The 22,782-nt window shown below is 35.6% G+C and overlaps 1 protein-coding gene across 1 annotated transcript in view; it reads right to left on the reverse strand.

Annotated features, from left to right (window-relative positions):
• Positions 1–22,782, reverse strand: part of Ophn1 (oligophrenin 1) — a 369,837-nt gene that overhangs the window by 246,352 nt on the left and 100,703 nt on the right. Inside the window, exon 3 of the mRNA XM_077793759.1 lies at positions 9,189–9,284. Within this exon, the coding sequence (XP_077649885.1) occupies positions 9,189–9,284 (96 nt within the window). The remainder of the gene's footprint in view (positions 1–9,188; positions 9,285–22,782) is intronic.

Genomic DNA, 22,782 nt, shown 5'->3' on the forward strand with positions numbered 1-22,782 from the left:
TCCTGGTGCTGCCTTGCTTGATCCAATTAGACAATAACTATATAGTGTGGTTAGTCTTAATTTCAGGGTTTTTTTCTTTTTTTTTGTGTGTGTGTGTGGTACTGGGGATGGAACCCAGGGCCTCACACATTCCATGCAAGTGCTTTACCACTGAGCCATGTCCCTAGCCCCAATTTCAGTTATTTTTAAAAGTTAACTTGATACAACTTTACTTCTTTGAAATTAGCATCTTCAAATCAGTGGGTCCAATCAGGGATTCATATTCCTTACCAATGAAATGTGATAATATACATATAGTTAGGACCTACTCTAGATTATGGAATCACTTTGATATTCTTGATATATTTTTAACATATTTTAACTATGCTTGATATGTTCATGGCATATCATGTCATAATCATTCTGTTATATCTAAAAACTTTTCTTTAAAATATTATTTTCATCCATTTTTGTAAATTAGATATAATATCCATTCTTCTTTAAATATAGTAAATTATAATGTTTATAGATATTTTTGCAGAAACTTTTTTTAGATTGACTTTTGTTTTGTATACCATAGTAAAAACCACATGTTCTTTTCAGTTGCATTACTATTCTTGTAACAGAATTCCATCAGACCTTCACTTTTTAAAAAATGACCAGTAATAAGTTAGCCACAGCTATTTTAAGACTTTTCTCATCTATAAATAGTTTTTGTTTTAATGTGATGTTTCCCTGAAAACATTTAAAATCAGCCACAGGCCAACATGCTTCATTTTTAACAAAGAGAATCCCATGAAAGAAAGGTATGACAGGTACTTTTGTGTACAGGCTGCTGATGGCATCCTTTAAAGAATTTTGAGAGACCATAGCAATGAACAAGAATTTCAAGAACTCTAGTAAGAAAATTAGCTGAGTTCATGAGACTGTTACCTATTAACAAGATAATAAACACAGAGAACAAGAAGTAATCACGTAAGACTAAATTAACTGATAAATAATGGCTCAGGAATTATTTGGAATAATACTGATATTTTAGTGTTCTTTTCTTTTCAGGGAGAACACTTGGGATTGAACCCAGTGGCACTTTACCACTGAGCTACATCCCCAGTTCTTTTCATTTTTTAATTCAAAATATAATCTCACTTAATTTCTTGGGGTCTCACTAAGTTGCTGAGGCTGGCCTTGAACTTCCAATCCTCCTGACTCAGCCTCCTGAGTTCCTGGGATTATAGGTGTGGACTATTACGCCCAGCTTAGTATTCTATTTTTAGATATATAAGGATATATTTCTCTTCTTGCTATGGAAATAAGAAACTTTAATAAGATTTTCTAAATCCAGGATGGGTTTGGAAGAGAAAATAAGGTATTATTCATGAATGTTTCATTTCAGTTTACAAAAGCATAATCTATATCTATAACTCACAACAATTTAATAGATTATGCTTTTGTAAACTGAAATGAAACATTCATGAAAATCTTATTAAAGTTTCTTATTTCCATAGCAATATAATTACTTGCATGGAGTCAATAAGAATCCATCATTTTTGTTACCAGGACAGGATTTGAAACATTGGTTTTACAACAAAGGCTTTGCCTAGAATGACATTTGAAAATTATGCTCAATGAATCATATATGATTAGACCCTTGTAAGGAATTTGGGTTATATTAAGCCAATGCATACAAAGCATTCTTGGAAAAAAACTGACCTGGTACTTGGCATACAGATTCCCAACCTTATAAATGAATAGGGAAAGTATATCTTCCTGACGGGTACACAAACCTTAAGATATTTGGGAACCTCAAGAAGATTGGAATTCACCTAAATTTACAGGTACTGCAGGTGAAAACTGGTGGGGAATTCCTGACTTGGCTTCCTAGCCTCATGAGATTTTTTTTTTAAAGCTTGATCTGAGATTCCTAGTGGAAAACTTCCAGTAAAGCAAACTTAAGAAGACCTATAAGATAAATTACCATTCTTGAAGCAACTATGTAAATAATCATGCCAAGTGTAATGAGACCAAGGTTATTTTACTTTTACCTAAAAAGAACCATTAAAAATAAAATAACATTTTAAAAGAATTATTTTGTGATTAACTAATCCACAGAGATTGATTTGTGTTTTTTTTAAACAATGCCTTATCAAATTTCCCTGTTCTTTGTAGTTAACTATTTTCACCTGTCGTTAATTGTGAGCAATGGATAAGTGTACAATCTCTTCTGATTGAAATCTCTTCTCTGATTGAAATTTAATTGAGTTCCTCTCCTTCCCTGTCACAAAACCAGTTTGGATACTTACCTTTAAATTGGACTAGATCCCCAAAATGAGTATTCTTACTAAATTTTCAATTCTTTCCAGTTCCTTCAATATCTGGCTATATAATCCTTCAAGCCAACACTCCCAATTTCCCTCTCCTCTTAAGGCTTCAACTCATGCAGAATTAAAATCTCATTGACCAGGCTCCAGAGGGACTCTGGATTGCCTTTGCATTGTCCCTTTTCCTCAAAATCTGAAGAAGCCATGTGAACTGAAGACCAAAAACTTGACATAAACCTTCACAAGGTCCTGCCACCAAGCAAACCCTGAAGTGGGCTAGAATTCTTCACAGAAAAGCCATTGCCTAGACTAAGGGAGTCTGGCAAAATTCTCCATTCGTGTGTGCATTTATTTGAGAACAAGCCAAGAATGTGCCCATTCTTTTCATTGACAATGTGAAACTTTATCTAAGCCCTCAGCTCCCAGAAAGCATTAAGGACAGGCTGATGGAACATTCTATCTGACCTTAATCTGTTTGGTCTTCACATATGTTAGGGTCACTAAAGTGGAAATGTAATTTACAGTTTGAGATTAAGAAATACCGATTTTAAACAAACCTGATAAACTCAAAGAGTGGCCACTTTAGAGGAAGATGTAGCAACCTATTTGCACAGAAGGGCGATGCTCACTACCAGGGTTCACTTGGTAGACACCCTGCTCTGAAAATGACAAGACTGAAACTTGGGGTAAAAATACAAGGCTCTCCAATGGAACACACCAAATATTTGGTATTTAAAGTTAAGGGAATCTGTCTGAATTCTCCTTCCTGATCTCTTCCCATCTGTCTATTGCTCCCTGATAAGCTTCAGAATAAACCCTAAGTCTTTCATTAGGTATCCCAAGTCCTGAAGACATGACCATCTAACCCAGGTCACAAGCCTACTGTGGTCACAAGCCTACAAATATACATGTTTGGCCCATATGTATATTTTGTCTGGTCTGAACAGTGCTTTAAATTTGGTGTAATTAGCCAACACTTAAAAAGAGATGCTATGGACATAATTTCTGGATATTTCCTTCTGGCAAAAAAAAAATCTGATACTCTGGCTATACTGGGTTCAAATTTCAGAAGGCAACAATTACTGGAGTCTGCTTGAGGATATTGGTTTTAATTGGAACTTGTCTTTTTCTGTGTGCCACAAGCCCCACCCCCATTATTAAGTCATTGAGACAGATTATCATTTACCATTCTATATCTAGCCTCCTTTGCTTAATTTCATCACCTGTTGAGAATCTATCCCCTACATACCTCTCTTATCCCTGAATCCTCTCTCCACTCTTTAAATTCATTCAATTTGCTTCTAGTTTCAAGAGAGATAATCTCACTCTATGTTTGTTTTCTCTGCCTATTTTATCCCAAATCTCACTCATTCTTCAGAAATTCAACAGAGATCAGAACAGCACACGGATGAGGCAGAATAGGCACCTAGGCTGCAAAAGTTAAGAAGGCATATTCACTCTCAGGTGTCAGCCGAGAGTAAGTGCTTCCTTAAATAAGAGCACTGACCACCGGACTTGCCTCACCCTAGCTCTGGAACTGACTCTGATATAACTTCTCTAAGAAGGCCTCCATGTTTATTCACCCTGCCCCTTCCCACCAACACACACATGCCCCAATCTAGATTAGGGGCTACAATGTGCTTACCCCTACCATAGAACTTTTCACATTGTATTGCAACTGTCTGCTCATCAACCTCCTTCAATACACCATGAGTTCCTCTGAGGGCAAGGAGGTTTGTTTCATGTCTCTGAATCCCTATCTATGGCACTTATTGGACACTCTGTATCTACTAATTAATGAATATCTATCAGGGATCCTCAGAAGAGGAAGGAGATTCTCTTAAGTGTATGTGGGAAACATTCTTCTTTCTTTTTCCTAGTTCCATGATGATATAGAAAGTCATCTGCCTGAAGTTCATCCTGAAACTTAACTGAATGAAAATTCTATGAGGACAGGATATTTCATAGTAGGTACTTAATTAAAAAAAAAATTATTTAACTAAGCCAGCCTTAGCAACTTAGCGAGGCCTTAACCAACTCAGTGAGATCCTGCCTCTAAACAAAATACAAAAAAGGGCTGGGGATGTAGCTCAGTGGTTAAGCACCCCTAGGTTCAATCCCCAGTAACCCCAAATATGTTCATTTAATGAATTGGGCTTTAGAATACACAGATTTTAGTACTAATCTAGCACTATCTAGCTGTGTGAGACATTCAACAATTACTTCCCTACCTCTAAGTCTCAGTTTCCAGTATGTTGAATGAGCATGAACTAACTCAATCTCTCTCTCTCTCTCTCTCTCTCTCTCTCTCTCTCTCTCTCTCTCTCTCTCTCATTAGTTTGTGTAAAATGTGTCTGTCAAGCAATCTAAAAGTTATCAACTTCTTTTCTCTTTTAATCTGTAAATTACATTGTTCAAGCAAATTTGTACATGGGAGTACAGTACAAAAAGCTACTTAATTTGAGCTTGTGTGGATGGAAGACACTGAGGACCCAAGGAGCACAGTTTGAAAGGGCCTGAGACCTGTGCTGGGGTTCCACAATGCCCACTGAGATTCTGATTATTTTGGTCTAAGATAGGTCCTAAGATTCTGGATGAATAAGATCCCTAGGAGATTCTGGTATGAAGCTATATTAGACATAACTTAACTAGATGCTCTAAGGTCCCTGCCAATACTGACATTTTATGCTTCTACATTTTCCTTTGGCAGTTAATTTGGGAAGTATCATCAAACCATCACCTTTGCCTATAAATTAAGTTCTACTACATTTCTAGTATACTCAATAACAACTACAAGTCACTGAGTACCAATTTAATGCCAGACATTGAGCTAAATGATTTACATATACTCTCTGATATGCATGTGTATGTATGTGTGTGTGTGTGTGTGTGTGTGTGCACATTCTTTGATTCACTTCTCACAACCTTATAAGGTAGATTATACTCTCCAATTCATGGATGAGAAAAACAAACTCAACAAATGCAAGTAACATTGCCAAGATCCCATTGCCAATAAATAAAACTCAAATCTAAAGCAGATTCCATAAACACCTGAGTCAGATTTTCTTTGGCTTCTGAGCCAAAGAGGTCAAGAAAAAGCCAGAGAATGCCAACTAAAGGCATACATATCTTGCTCTAAAGAAGTGATAAATATGCAGTGAGACACCAACTCCCACTAGTCCTTTCTATACACAGAGAGTTCAGGATAGGTCCTAGAGTTCATCATCAAGGGAAGAAACTCTTCAGAGAAGCCTTAGGCTTTCCTCTGTGTGCTCTAGAGTAACTGCCATCTCTCCTAGGATCTGCAATGGGGTTTACACTACTGAGTTACCTCTTGGAGCCATCATAAAAAATATACTATGGAAAGTCCCTCTGCACATATAATGTGAGATCTAAAAACGCAACCCAATATTCCATCTTACTATACTATTTATGAATTTTTCCAGTGAAACAGAAGATTTACTGAGGCAAGGCCAGTAATGTTGGTGATTAAAGGGTTGGCACGCTCTGCTGTCTCAGCTTCCAGGGCAATTGTACTTTCCCAACAATAGCCACCCAGTACGGCCCCCAAGATTTCTTCTCAAAGCCCCAAAGAGTCTCAGCCTCAGCTGTTGGAGCACTGGCTCTTCCTCTCACTCCCACCACAAATCCCAGTTTTTAAAATGATAAATTCAACAAGGATAATGACCATAATAGGCCAATGGATTTTCAAAATCTCTCTTCAGTTCCCATTAATAAAAGTCAGTTCCTTAGAGTAATGGGCAGATGATAATTAGGAGTTCCTGAAATTGGCAGGCAAATGATGAGTGAGTTAAAGAGTTAATGTAAATCATACATCAAGAAGCAAAGATGTCACAGGCAACAGCTCTCATGGAGCCCACAGACACCCACAGGAATCTGGCAGTGCCAGATTTTATTTTGGTCTGAAAGTCACTATACTCAAGCTCACACACCCACTTTTTCCAGCATGGCATTAGTTGACAACTGTGCTGACATTCAGAGGGGTGAAAGAGTTGAAACACAAAGTTCAATATAAAGGGTGACATGGGCAATGACTCAGGCCTACTGCTTGGCTTTGAGGCAAATGGGTACTTGTTCAAAGTCACACCATTCTAGCAGAAATGGGAAGCATTTTATGAAATTGCATGTGCCATATATCTTCCACTCTTTAAAGTCATCAACTGATAGGTAAAACAGAATCTATTTTAAGAAATAAATACAGGACTAGGGATATAGTTCAGTGGCAGAGCCCTTGCCTACCATGTATAAGATCCTGGGTTCCAAATCTATCACTACAAAAAAATCAGATCTTATATTAACAATTATGTTGAAATAGCTAACATTTACTAGGGCATTGTGCATACTTGGCATTTATTATCTCATCCCCAATTTATGTATGAGAAAAATTAATACTAAAAGAGGTGACATCACTTTTCAAAAGTTATGAGGCTGATAATCTGCAGAGCTGAAATTCAAATTTGGGCTGTCTGACTCCAGAGGCCATAATCTGTCTTTTTAATAAGTAATGCCCTTGAACAAGGATAGATACATGGAAGTAGAATGAAAGGGCATCAACAGGAAAATAATCCAAATACAAATAACTACCTCACTTAGCCAGTTAACCAAAATATTTACCAATCTTACTCTCATAAAAATAATAATTGCAATTCTAATTGTAATAGTAAAATTTTTGAAACAAATAAAGTGTAACTTCTATATTAATATAATACAAATATATCCATTATTTATTCATTTAGCAAACATTAATTGAGCACCTATTATATACCAGGAACTCCTTTATGTGCAGGGGAAACAAGAGTGAACAAAACAATATCCAATAAGCTATTTCTGAGCAGGGAATACCCTGTTTGTTATCATAATTTTTTACTTTGTTATTAAAATATACTACAGGAGGCACCTATTTTTTTTGAGAGAGAGAGAGAGAATTTTTAATATTTATTTTTTAGTTCTTGGCGGACACAACATCTTTGTTGGTATGTGGTGCTGAGGATCGAACCCGGGCCACACGCATGCCAGGCGAGCGCGCTACCGCTTGAGCCACATCCCCAGCCCGGCACCTATTAATAATAATACACTTCTATATTTTAGTTCTGGGACTTATAAATGTAACCATTAGCATTTTCCAGTAATATTAGATCTCCATAATAGTTCTATGGTTCAATGTTCTCATCTGGAAAATGTTTTAAACTAACCCTTTAACTCAAGGTCAGCAAACGTTTTCTTAACCAGCCAGAAAGTAAACATTTTAGTCACTGAGGGCCATGTATCACTGTCACTACCACTCAATGCCGCTGTTGTACCATAAAAAAATACCCATAGATAATACTTGAAAATAATGGTGACTGTGTTCCAATAAGACTTGATTTACAAAAATAGGTGATAGACTGCCCTTAGTGCAAGGGCCACAGTTTGTTGACTCTTGCTTTAACTTCATAACAACTAAAGCAAACACAGAGTTTCGTTTACTTCCACTGTTTAATTTCATCTTGGTAACATCTTTTTTAAAAAAATATTTTTAGGAGGCTGGGGTTGTGGTTCAGCGGTAGAGTGCTCTCCTACCATGTGCGAGGCCCTGGTTTGATCCTCAGCACCACATAAAAATAAATAAACAAAAATAAAATTATTGTATACAACTAAAAAATAAACTTAAAAAATATTTTTAGTTGTAGATAGACACAATGACTTTATTTCATGTATTTATGTGGTGCTAAGGATCAAACCCAGTGACTCACACATCTAGGCAATCACTCTTCCACCGAGCCACAACCCCAGCCATTGGTAACATCTTTGAGATGTTCACCACATTTTATAGAGGATAAAAATGAGACTCAGAGAGGGAAAATACCTTTTCCAACATCACACAGCTAATGGAACAATTTGTTCAATCCATTTACGAAGGGAGATGCCAACTTCCTGTTGTCGAAAACATGTACTTATATAAACACTAATTTTTAAGCTTCCCAGGGAATTTGTTCATTATAAGAACACTACTTAAAGGTCATTTTAAAAAATACACAAAATCACTCTTTACATTATCCACTACAGAAATATTTATTTTACTGCATTAGATGCTTTAAAGGAAAGTCCCCCTGCAGACTGAGTCAAGGGCTTCAATGGAGGTTTACAGATGTCTTGATTGGGGCTTTTATTTTTTCTTTTGGTACTGGGGTTAATATACCCAGGGGCCCTTAACCACTGAGCCACATCCCCAGCCATTTTTTATATCTTATCTAGAGACAGGTTCTTGCTAAGTTCTTGAGGCTGGGGAACCATCCTCCTGCCTCTGCCTCTTGAGTGCTGGGATTACAGGTATGCACCACCATGCCTGCTCTTGTTTGCTTGTGTTGTGAGTAAATCACTAACAGAAAGTTTCCTCATCTTTCCTAAGCAGCCTTCCAGAGACTGGACACTGGACCAGACAAAATGAAGACATGCAAGTGTTCAGTATCTGCAAACCAAGGAAGCCACACAGCCTCAGGCCTACCTTAAGAGGTACAGGGCACAGTAGCCCATGCCTGTAATCCCAACATCTTGGGAGGCTGAGGCAGGAGGATCAAAAGCTCAATCTCAGCAATTTATTGAGGCCCTAAGCAACTTAACAAAACCCTGTGTTAAAAAAATAAAGGGGGGGGGCGGCTGAAGTTATGGCTCAGTTGGTAGAGCGTTTGCCTTGCATATGTAAGGCACTGGGTTTGATCCTCAGCACCACATAAAAACAAATAAATAAAATAAAGGTATTAAAAACTAAACGAATAAAAAATAAAAAGGGCTGGGAATGTGGCTCAGTGGTAAAGTACCTCTGGTTCAATCCTTGGTTTAAAAAGAGAGAGAGAGAGAAAGGTATATGGCCACATGAAACTGAAGACTCACCAATGTTAATCTCATCGTCAGTCAGAGTGTCTCCAATAAAATCAAATTGAAAGGACTGCAGCGTCTGGGAAAATTTCTGAACAGCAGAGGAGTAATCTGCAAAGAAAGGAGGACAGGAGAAATAGTCAACATTGTTACCCTTTAATTGCTTTCATCCTAGAGTATATAGAGAACAAAGGAAGTGTTCTGGACAGGTAACAACTTGCACTTAAAGAAGTCAAACAAAAGATCATACTTTCAGAAGGAAATTTAAGCAACTAAACTATAAATTAAAGAACAGGAGAATGGGATGGCTTAGTGAAGTCCTTCTTAACATTAGGGGATATGCTTCATGGCTACACCCTGTTCCTCTCTGACTAGTTTTACTCAAAGCCTGGAAGACCTGAAACTACATAGTTGCACTCTTTTTATTTATGTATTTTATTTATATTGGTGCCAGGATTGAACCCAGGGTTGTGTTACCAGTAAGCCACATCCCCAGCCCTTTCTTATTTATTTATTTATTTATTTATTGGGACAGGTTCATGCTAAATTGCTTAGGGCCTTGCTAAGTTGCTGAGCCTGGCTTTGAATTTGCAATCCTCCTGCCTCAGCCTCCTGAACCACTATAATTACAGGTGTGGACCACCATGCCTGGCTATAGTTGTACTCTTTTTACTTTTTATTTATTTTATGTTTATGCAGTGCTAAAGATCCAACCCAGTGCCTCACACGTGCTAGGCAAGTGCTCTGTAACTGAGCTACAGCCCAAAGCCCTATAGTTGCACTCTAAAGGGCCTGCTTTAAGGATTTGTTAAACCTCCATTATAAGCAGTGAAATAAATGCCATTCTTATGTTTCATATAAAAATATGCACAATCGATCTACAAAGAAAGAATGTATCTCCATTTTAGAGATATAGCACTAAAGATCCCAGACCTAGGTGGCAGTGCTAGAACTAGAAGCCAGGTGGTCAGTCTGCCTCTACAGGGGCCTCCCCATGACAACATGCGTGCAACCTGGACATTTTACACATTAAACCAGATGACAGCCTGGGTTAAAACATTGCCTACAAGGAGAACAGATTTAGCTTGTTCACAGGATATTTACCAAGGGACCTTGCCTAAGGAAGCAATGAATATTGTGTGTGTGTGTGTGTGTGTGTGTGTGTGTCTCAGAGTGATCTAAATGGATAAATGCTTTTATTTTTGGTCAATGATTTTGAATTTTAGTATATAATTTTTAATTAGTTTTATTTTATCTTTTTTACAGCTTTATTTTGCTTATTTTTAAGTTGTGCTGAGGATGGAATTCAGTGCCTCACACATGCGAGGCAAGTGCTCTACTGCCAAGCCACAACCCCAGCCCCTAGTATATAAATTTTTAAATGATATAAAATAAAATCCTATTTAGCTACAGTTTTGAGAATTTTTTTGTACCAGGGATTGAAACCACGAGTACTTGACCACTGAGCCACATCCCCAGCCCTATTTTGTATTTCATTTAGAGACAGGGTCTCACTGAGTTGCTTAGGGCCTCACTTAGTTGCTGAGGCTGGCTGGGATTACAAGCATGGGCCACTCAGCCCAGCTAAGAAATTATTTTTAAATATAACTTTCTGCCAAGGCTCTAAGCCAAACAACCTCTTGACTCTTGCTACTCCAAGAATGATTCTTAGGTCAGCAATAGCATCATCACCTGGAAGCCCCACCCAAGACCTCCTAAATCAGAAACTGCATTTTTAACACAATTCTTAGGGGATTCATATATCTGTTAACCCATTTTGTCCCAGCATCCCAGATATCATATTTACGCAATGTCCTATTTATAGAACAGTTTATATATGTAAAAGATACTATGTTGTCTTAATGTCCTATTTATAGCACAATCTATTATCATTCCAAATGATAATAAACAATATGTAAGCTCTAGATTATTATAAGAGTGGAAACTTGATTTGATAAAGGTGTATGGATAGGGGGCCTCAGAGGTACTCAGATTTAGACAAGTTCATCAGGGTAGAGCCCCCATGATTGGAACCTGGTAGAATTATAAGAAAAAGAAGAAACTACAGAGATACACAGACATTCACACACACTCCCTGTCTCTTGACCTTGCCAGATGATGCCCTGTACCACCTCAGAACTCTGAAAACAAGAAGGCATGTGGCCACTCATATTTGTACCTCCATAACCATGAACCAAAATACACCTCTTTTCTCTAAAATATCCAGTCTATAAGTGTTGTGTTATTAGCAACAGAAAATGGACTAATACCAACACTAGATTTTCCTAGAGTTTCATAAAATGGAATCATATAAAACATACATTTTATGTCCAACTAAAGTCTGTACAATACTTCAAAAATTAATCCACATTATCATGTGTATCAGCGATTCATTTTTTATTGCTAAGTAATATTCCACTGTGTAAATATATTAAAATGCGTTCATTTACTCATCTATTCATGCATATTTATGTCTTTTTTGTTTCTCATAATTGTAAATAAAGCTGCTGTAAACATTCACAAGGCTGAGTTCAGTGATGCAAACCTAATAATCCCAGCTACTCGGGAGGCTTAGGCAGGAGGGCAGCAAGACTAAAGACAGCCTCAGCATCTTAACAAAACTCTCAGCAACTTATTGAGACTCCATCTCAAAATTTAAAAAAATTAAAATGGACTGAGGAATGTAGCTCAGTGGTAAAGCACCCCTGGGTTCAATCCCTGGTACTGAAAAAAAATATCATGCAAAGACTTTCGAGGATACGTTTTCAATTCTTATGGGTAAATACCTAGAAGATCAATAAGTGGGTTATATGGTAAGCTGGAAATTATGCTTATATAAGAAAAGGTCAAAATGTCTTCCAAAGTAATTTACTATTTCTTATTTATATTAAAAATGTATAAGAATTTTAGATGATCCACATACTTACCAACACCTGTCAATTTACATATTTATTTTCATTTTAGAAATTTTAATGGTAGTACAGTGTTATCTCTCTGTAATTTTAATTTGCACTTTCATGATAAATAATGGTACAATCTTATATGCCAACTGGATTTTAATAACCTCTAGATAGTTTCTCTTCTTATCATTGAGCTGAAAGATATCTTTATATATTCTAGATATAAGTTTTTCATCAGACTATGTACAGCAAATATTCTCTAAATCAACTAAAGGCTTCACAATCTGAGTAATGTTTATTCTAGAAAAAGGAATGAACCTAAGTAAGAACAGTGACCTTTATTGCTGTATTAAGTTATGTTAATCATATCAATGTCTCCCCAGCATCATTGAAAATCAACAGTCTTACAGCTGCAATAACTGTGAAAACCAACATTTTAGCAGCCACTGGAGGAGAAAAAATGTTATTGGAGTTTCTTAAGGTTTCCCCTCAGAGAATTATCACTATTTATCCAGTTTGACAGGTCCTGAAAGCTTCATTGTCAGGGCTTATATTTGCTTGTCCCAACTTGAAGCCCATTCTGTGAAAACAACACTACCATGAGAATATTTGTTGAAAACAATCATCCAAAAATTTTAATGAGTACCATTATAAATGGAGGGGGATGATATAGTGTATTTTTTTAGTTGTAGTTGGACACAATACCTTTATTTATTTATTTTTATGTGGTGCTGAGGGTCAAACCCAGTGCCTTCCACGTGCTAGGTGAGTGCTCTACCACTGAGCCACATCCCCAGCCCCAATATATTGTAACTTTGATTTGCATTTCCATGATTGCTAAGGGTGTTGAACATTTTTAAAAATATATTTGTTGGCCATTTATATTTTTCTTTTGAGAAATTTCTATTTGTATCATTTAGCCATTTATTAATGTGGATTTTAGTGTTAAGTTTTTTGAGGTCCTTATTCATGGTGGGTATTAATCACCAGTCAGAAAACTAGCAAAGACTTTCTCACATTCTGTTGGCTCCCTCTTCATGCTCTCAATTATTTATTTTGTTGTGCAGAAGCTTTTAAATTTGATGCTGTCTCAATTATTGATTCTTGCTTTTATTTCTCTATCTCTAGGAATCTTGTTAAGGAAGTCAGTTCCTATGCCAATATGATGAAGTGCTGAGCCTATATTATCTTCTAGCCAATGCAGGGTTTCTGATCTAATTCCTAGGTCTTTAATCCATTTTGAGCTGACTTTTGAGCAGGGTGAGTGATAGGGGTTAAATTTCATTCTGCTGCATATGGATATCTAATTTTCCCAGCCCTATTTGTTAAAAGGCTATATTTTCTCCAATATATGTTACAGGCACCTTGTCTAATAGGTGATAACTACATTTATGTGGGTTTACCTCTTTGTCTTCTGTTCTATTCCATTAGTATTCATGGCTCTTTTGATGCCATTACCATGATATTTCTGTTACTATGACTCTGTTCTACAATTTAAAATCAAGTTTTATGATTGCTTCCAGCATCAGGCTTACTGTTCAGTATTGTTTTGGTAATTCTGGGTTATTTATTCTTTCATATTAATTTTAGGACTCAAATTATTCAAAATTGTGGTGGCCTAAGACAACTTGACAAGTTGGGGTTAACTCTTGGTTAAAAAAAGAGACAGATGATGACAATTAGACAATGAATGCCTACATGGGGTTTTGAAAAGCTCCAACATATCCTGAGAAATCTAGAAAGACATGCATGTGAAGGCATTTGTGCATACCCTGGGTTGTGTGTATGCTCATGAAGGATTTGAGTACCTAATTTCTCATCCCTGACTAATCTTGCACAAATAGAAAGAAAATGGTAAGGCAAAATTTTCGATTTCCTATCTGAATATTAAAGGCCTACCCCTATCCCCATGCACACATCCAAACTCCTTCAGCAAAGATGAAGAGCCTTACTAGTTTCTATTATTTAATGAAACCATTGTCCAAACATTAGGTTTCCAGTAAATTAACCTACTAGACATTTCTGTGACTTCATAAAACAATTATACAGACTTTACATAATTATTCTACATAGTTAATAAACAATAATCCTAAATAATGACACCAAATCCTGGAGAAATGGGGAAGATCTAATTTCCAAAACTGTCACAGTCTATTACATTAAAATGTTCACTTTTCAGGAATTATGAGACACATATAGGAAAAATTGGTACATATTCAAGAAAAATATGTAACCAGTTAGAACTGTCCCTGAAATATTACATAGATCAGCAACCAAAAGAGTTGAGAAATGGCTATAAGACAAAATGTATAAAAGACAAAAATTATGACTAGAGACAAAGAAAGGAATGTGATAATGATAAAAGAATCAATTAATCAGAAAAACATTATAATTACAAAGATATATTTACCAAATAACTGATAAAAATATATGAAGCAAAAATCCTACAGAAATGAAGGAAAAAATAGATGAGCCAGGGAAAAATAGTTGAAAATGTCAGTGTTCCATGTTCGATGATAAATAGGCAGAAAAATCAAAGAACACAAGACTTTAAGAACACTGTAAACCACCTACAACTAACATAAATCTATAGAACACTCTTATGTAATTCTACCAAGAAAATATACATTCTTCTCAAGTTCACAAGGAAATTCTCTATGATACACTATCTGGTAAGCTGAAACAGAAGCTTCAATAAATTTAACAGGATTGAAATTATACAAAGTGCTTTATGGCCATAAGTGGATGAACAGCCATATTCATACTACATAAAAGTATAACATTCCTAGAAAATAATTTAGGGGAAAACCTACATGACCTTTGATATTTCAATGGCATTTTACATACAATATCGAAGATATAATCAATAAAATAAATGATTGATAAACTGGACTTCATTCAATTTTTTGGAAACCTTTCTCCTTTCAGTCAGGCATGGTGGTACACACCTGTAGTCCCCTGTAGTCCCCTGTAGTGCTACTCGGGAGACTGAGACAGAAGGATCTCTTGAGCCCAGGAGCTCAAGACCAGCCTGGGCAACAGAGCAAGATCCTGTCTCAAAAATAAGCTGCTTCTCTTTGAAAGATAGCGTCAGTAAACTTCAAAGAGAAGTGACAGACTGGGAGAAAATATGTACAAAAGAATTATCTGATAAAAGACTGGTATCCAAAATATAGAGAGGACTCTTAAAACTTAATAGTAAGAAAAGAAATGATATAATTAAAAATTAGGAAAAGGATCTGAGAATATAACTCTCCAGAGAAAATCTATAGGGGGCAAATTAGCATATATAAAAATACCCAACACTATATGCTAGAAAGGATGTGGAGCAATAAGAACTCTCATTGTTGGTAGGCATACAAAATGGCACATCAACTTTGGAAGATAGTTTGACCATTCCTTATAGAACTTAACATGCTCTATAGTTATAAGATACAGTAATTGCACTCCTTGATATTTACTCAAATGAGTCAAAAACATGTGCACACAAAAAAGTGCACAAAGGGGACTGGGGTTGTGGCTCAGCGGTAGAGCACTTGCCTAGTGTATGTGAGGCCCTGGGTTTGATCCTCAGCACCACATAAAAATAAATTAAAAACAAAGGTACTGACAACTACAACTAAAAAATAAATATTTAAAAAGTGCACAAAGATGTTCATTGCAGTTTTATTCATTATTGATAAAACTTGAAAGCCACAAAGATCTATGTGATGGTTAATCTGAATTCTCAACTTGATTGGATTAAGACATATCAAAGAATAAAAGGTTTCTGATTGTCTCAGTCAGGGTGTTTCTAGGAATGATTGGCATTTGGGACAGTGAACTGAAGCAGAGACCCATCCTAAGTGTGGGCAGCACAGTCCAATAGATTGGAGGCTCAGATGGAATAAAAAGTCAAAAGAACAAGAAAGGAGAAACAGATACAAGCTTCGTTCTTCTTGAACAGGTTCCTTTTTTAAATTACATCTACTTTTAAATTTTTTTTATTAGAGCTTTTTAGTTATACATAGTAGTCAGGATCATCCCAACAAACACATACATGCATGGAATTCAATTTCAGTTCAGGATCCACATCTTTTCTCTCCTGTCCCATCCCCCTACCCCCCCTCCTCTATTTTTCTAGATTTCCTTTCTCAATTGCTGATGATATCAGACTCTAGCCCCTTCACTCTTCAAAGTGTACTCTGACCAGTGACTCTCCAGGGAGTTCCCAGGCCTTGCTTGCAGTCCCAGAATAGGGCTGCATCACTGTTCCTTCTTGTCTTGAGGCTTCAGCTTCTTTGACTGGGCAGCTACTGGTTCCTATAGCTCTCCAGCCTGCAGACCACCATTGTGGGATGATCCAGCTTCTGGTTATGTAAGCCAATCTAATAAATCCCCTTTTTATAACATATATCTCCTATTGGTTCTGTTCCTCTAGAAAACTCTGATGAATACAATCTGCTTCAACAGATCTTCAATAGATGAGTAGATAAATAAATGTGGTAGAGCCAGATAATTAAAAAATTATATCAGTATTAAATCAGTATAAAAAAGTTATGAAAAAAGCATGGAACAAAGTTAAGTGCAGATGACTAAGTAAAAGAAAGCAATATAAAAAGACTAAGTCTATAAAAATGATACTGATATTAACAGAAAAAAAAGTCTAAGTCTAAATGCTGTATGATTCCAACTACATGACATTCCAGACAGGGTAAAACTATAGTGACAGTAAAAAAAAAAAAGATTAGCAATTTTTAGAGGTAAAGGAGAAGAGTGAGGAAAATAGGCAAAGCACAAAAGATTTTTAGGGCAGTGATACTCAATGGTAGATACAGTTCATTATATAGTTGTCCAAACCTATTAAATATGTAACACCAAAAGCAAACTCTGATATAAACTATGAAATTTAGTTTGTCAAGACATGTTAGTATAGTTCATCAAGTGTAAAAGATGTACCACTCTGGTGCAGAACTTTGATAGTGGAGGAGCCTATGCTATGACATAGATGAAACTTGAAACTATCCTGCTAAAACTATATATTTCAAAACAGCATATGGCATTTATTTATTCTGTAGTAAATAATTGTGCTAATTAAAACTTTTTGAAGAAGAAAATACTATGTCAAGAGAAAAAAGACAAACACAAAGCATCACATGCTGTGTAATCATTTAAGTTTCATATCCAAAATACACAAATATGCAGAGACAAATTAGTGGTTTCTGGGCAAGGGAAAAAGGGGAAGACTACTAACAGGTATGAGTGTTTGATGATATGATTAATATATGGTTGAATAAAATAGCTTGATGGATGCACATCTATGAATATACTAAAAACACTAAATCGTACATTTTTGAGGTAAAATTTATGCTGTAAAATATATCTCAATAAAGCTATCATTAAAATATGAATGGAACAAAAGAAAAAATATGAATGGAGAAGGGAGATAGGTGTGCCTAGAAGGAGTAGCACAAAGCAGGTATTTGCAGTGATAAAAATATTTCTGGATCCTGATTATAATGATGGTTAAGCAAATCTACACATGACAAAATGGCACAGAACTAGACATACCCACTTTACCTGCTTTTTATATTGGGCTACATTTATGCAAGATGTCTTATTAAGAAAGGTACACATGGGCTTGCATGTAGCTTAGTAGTAGAGCACTTGCCTAGCACACATGAGGCACCGGGTTCAATCCTCAGTACCACATAAAAATAAAGGATTGTGTCCATCTACAACTAAAAAATACATTTTTAAAAAAGAAAGGTACACATGATTCTATTTTGAAGCTTCTTATAAATCTACAATTGTTTTAAAATTCAAAATGTGTAAATTTTTTTCCATATCTTATTTATCCAAGTGAATTCGAAGCTTCCTTCAAATGAAAATTGGTATCATCTTCATGTCTACACTGGCTTTTATTGTCCTCCCATGAAAAACAGATTCCTCAAAAATACCCCAGATTACTATAGAAAGAATTAATTTATATGAATTTAATTTATATAATTTAAAAATTATATAAATCCTCTCTTTCCTCCCTTTCCTAATAAAAACTGCAAATTTAGCCAGGTATGGTACCATTCAGCTATAATTCCAGCTACTTGAGAGGCTAAAGCAGAGGACAGTGATTTCAAGTTCAGCCAAGACAATTTAGTGAGCCCCTATCTCAAAATTTAAAAATTAGTCTGGCATGGTGGCACATGCTTGTAATACCAGTGACTCAGGAGGCTGAAGCAGAAAGATTTCATATTCAAGACCAGCTTCAGCAACTCAACGGGGCCCTGAGCAACTTAAGACCCAGTCTCAAAATTTTGACGATATGGCTCAGTGATAAGCACCTCTAGGTTCAATCCCAAGCAGCTAAATCAATCAATCAATAAATAAATAAATAAAATGCACTGGGGGTGTATCTCAATGGTAGATTACTTGCCCAGCATGCACAAGGCACTGTGTTCAATCTCCAGTAAGTACTACTGCCCCCCCCCAAAAAACCCTGCTAATTTAGCATGTTTGAGTATTGCCTGTGCCATTCCAAAACCTGGAGCTCAGAAGAGAAATTCAACTTCTTCTAGCCTAACAGAAATCCAGGTGTTCTACTAGGGTTTAAGTATAATTCCATGTCACATCCAAGATATAGGTGGTCTAGGGTAACATGACCTAAAAAGCCACTTTTAGAAGACAAGCCCTCTAATGTATATTACCAGTCACTATCAAAGAAGATTTCATTGAATTGACTAAAGCTGTTATTGCAATCATCTACATGGGACACTTACTTGGTGGATAAAAGGAGGGCATCTGATAGAGACTGCTATTTCATTAAAATTTAATTTATATAATTTGAAACATCCCTCTTATAATTTTAATTACTGTCTCTAAACAACCTTGTTTACTTCTAGTTTATCTATTGATATTGAAATTATTTTAAATATGTATTAATTTATTTTAAATAACACCAATAAACTAATTGTATGTTAACATAAATAACATTTTATGGAAAAATGTTTTAAAAAGCAAGTAATATATCAAGAATTGGAATTATTTTACATTTTTATAAATCTCTTTAATGTCTGGCTTAAAACAGCTAGACTGTCATATCTACTTCTGCATTCAATTTGTTGTGATATGTTGTTTCAGCTGAAGATATAAAGAAATCCTATTTACACACAGATTGTAATATTTTTCCCTGCTATGGCACTGAATTAGTCCATTTTCTGCTGCTATAACAAAATACCTAAGGTCAGACATGTATAAGAAACTAAGTTTATTTTCCTCACAGTTTTAAGTGAAGTGGCCTCCTCTGGTCAGCCTCTAGTGAGGGCCTTCTGGAAAAGTGACAACATGGAGGATGGCACTATGGTAGGAGTGCATATAAGAGGGAAAGAGAAGTCACATGGCAAGATAGGAAGCCATGATGATACAGAGACCAGTCTTACTCTTTTAATAACAACCCACTCTCACAGGAAATATTTGGGTCCTAAAATACCTACATTAAAACCTTCTGAAAACAGCATGCCCAATAACCCAATTAACTTCCACTAGGCCCTTACCTCTTAAAGATTTCACAAGCTTCCAAGACATGGCCCTTTAAGGGACATATTCAAATCATATCCAAAGCAGAACACAAACCAAAACTGGACAAGTGGTAGTTTCTTAAAAATTAGTTGCAATGTAGTATCAAGAACCTTATCAATTGCGTTTTCATACCATCATCCACTGAAAAATGTTGGTCAGTCTTGTCATATGAACAGATTTTTGCTTGCACTGCATGAATCTTTTACCTATGTGTGATTTGGTCATATCATACACTGGTCCTTTGGAAAATACTGGTCCATTGGGTTATGCAAATCTTTGAATTTTGATTCAATATATATTCATTATTCAACATAAAGAGCACATTGCTAATATCACACCAACCTCATCAAAAAGTCTAAATATTGGAAAGCTGTGAAGCACACAAAAGTGGGTACATACATTCCATAGTTCCAATTTTTCCTGAAAACTGGATTTTTTGATATGTTAGAGATCAAACCTGGAGCTTCATATAAAACTTGAATTTTATTATTGATGACAAATACTGTTGTTTTCTTAAAGTGGGAGACTTATTTCAATTCAAGAGGAATGACTCTGCCCCCAGCAACCAACAGACTTACCAACCATGTAATTGAGCCAACACACTAATATTAAACTATATTGTCAATGACAGCAAGGACCCTATATCTCCAACAACTAAATATGCCTTTCACAGAGAGGTATTCATCAAATACTTTTTGAATAAATAAACTAACAAATTCACCAAAGCCACAGTGCATGTCAGGTTCTATATCGGATGCTAGGAAGACAAAATATATAAGATACACTTCATGCCCTCAGAGTCTCAGAGTATAGAAGAGAAGGCATACATGAAGAAATCCTTGCAATCCAGTGTAATTCATAAAAAAGGAAAGGAACAAAGAACAAAGAGTAAAAGTAGAATGAATAATTAACTCTGAGAGTGTGGTAGGGATTTCAGAGAAAGCCTCACTGAGGAGTGCCATTTTAGCTGAATTGAGTGGGAGATCTCTGGTATGGATTAGAAGCAAATTACACAGAATAACAGTTACAAACACACACACACACAAATACACAAACACTGTATATTTAGGAAATTACAGACTTACGGTAGCTGTTATAGTTGAAGATAAGTCTAGAAAGCTAAAGGGCCTGCCTTTAAGAGGCACTGCATGAAATCCTAGGGGATTTGAACATCATCATATAGGTAATGAGCCATTAAAATCTTTCAAGAAGACTGAGAAAATATACATAGTAGAAAATCATTCTAACAGCTCTCAGGAGAATACTGCAATAACATTACAGAGTACATTCAAACACATTTATACCTTGCTATTATGATTGCAAGGAGAGATGTTTAGGCAAAAGAAAGATGTTAGTGACTAACATAGTACGAAATGAGGAAGAGTTAAGCTAATTTTCAGCAACTAGACAAATGAATTAGCTCTTAACCCAGAAAGAATAGAAGGGGAGGAACAGGTTTGGAAATTGTTAAATTTGAGATACAGTAGGGGTACCCAGATGATGCAAGCACAATGTTAGATTTAGGGTCTGGAGCTCAGGAAAGGGACTTGGGCTGGAGCCATCATAGACTCTGGAGTCAATAATTTTTTTAATATGTAATACTCATACATCTTTTTGGAATAGATTATGGTAATCTGACACATGTCGACATGTATATAATGTATAATAATCAAACTGGAATATTAAACATGTTCAGCTCTTCAAACATTAATCATTTACCTGTACCAGGAATTTTGTACTCTTCTAGTCATTTTGAAATATCTACAAATTTAGCTAAAATTATTTTTCAAATTTCAACATGTCTTATTGATTTAATAAATTCAATATGAAAAATTGAATCTACTTTCCCACCCTCATGCATTCTAAAATATAAGCCATTTACTCCAATTTCATTGAACCAAATAATACTAAATGAATGTTGCAAAAATTGAGTAGGGCTCAAAGTTTCAGTGTTATAACTGTATACCATCAAGAATTTAAAGAATATAGATATAGGAAACTGCATATGAATTCTGTTGGGAATCCTTTTTTCCCCTTAAAACTGCTTCAGGAGAAATATACAAAAAATTGTTCTGGGCCAAGGGACCAGATTTAACAGGGGTGAGGGAGGAGAGTGTCTAGAAAAAAAATAATGGAACCCACATCCTAATTAGTGTCAAATTATAAAAGAAGACAAGTTAATAGGAAAACTTGTACTGAATGTTACCTAAAGCTATGGTATGTACATTTATCTACATTGTGCATAGTAACTCCATTTATACCAAGTATTTAATTGGGATGAAACTGAAGTACCTAAGTTTCAATATGACTCACTAATTGATGGATGCATTTCTACTTTTAGAAGCTTTAGAGTAGGCTGCACATTAGGAAATTATAGACTTACGGTAGCTGAGATAAGTTATGGTAGAGGATAAGTCTAAAAAGCTAGACTTGCAAGGAGAGATGTTTAGGCAAAAGAAAGATGCTAGATTCCAAAGGCACTGCTAGAGTTGGTGCCTTTGACTGCTTTCAGTTAAGAAAGAAAGAAAAATCACTCTGTTAAGCATATATCCCTTTGTATTTATGAATTTTATCAGTTTAAATCAATCCTTCCTTTACACCCTGGTAGGTCTATATGCTTTTAAAAGGCAGAAGAAATGCAGATATCACTAAGACTAGATTTCAAGTCTTGCTTCTAGAACAAATCAGTTTTATTGGTTTGGATAATTTACCTTTTTTCTCCAGGCCTAAATTAGAATTAATCAGACATAACTTTCTTATCATTGTATTTGAATACATGACCAAGGTAACTCTGCATCATGTACAACCAGAAGAGTAGAATCCTAATTAGAATAAGTTAATACTTAGTATATATATACTATGCCAAAACAGAGTCCATTGTCATGTACATTTAAAAAGAAGAAAATTGAAAAAAAGAAAAGAAAAAAACCCACTGTTTACCAGCTACTGTGATTTATATTTGGTTCTTAAAACTGTAAAATGAGGATGATATCATCTACTTCAGGTGGTTGTGGAGGCATTAAAATAAAAAGGTATATAAAGTGTATTAAAAATAGACATAATTTTATAAATACACTTAGTAATTTTTATTTTAAAATTAGGCTGTTATTGACTGAACTGATATAATGAAATAATGAGAACATATGTGTCCTACA

This window comes from Urocitellus parryii, chromosome X (assembly GCF_045843805.1).
Source record: "Urocitellus parryii isolate mUroPar1 chromosome X, mUroPar1.hap1, whole genome shotgun sequence".
Taxonomy (NCBI): Eukaryota; Metazoa; Chordata; class Mammalia; order Rodentia; family Sciuridae; genus Urocitellus; species Urocitellus parryii.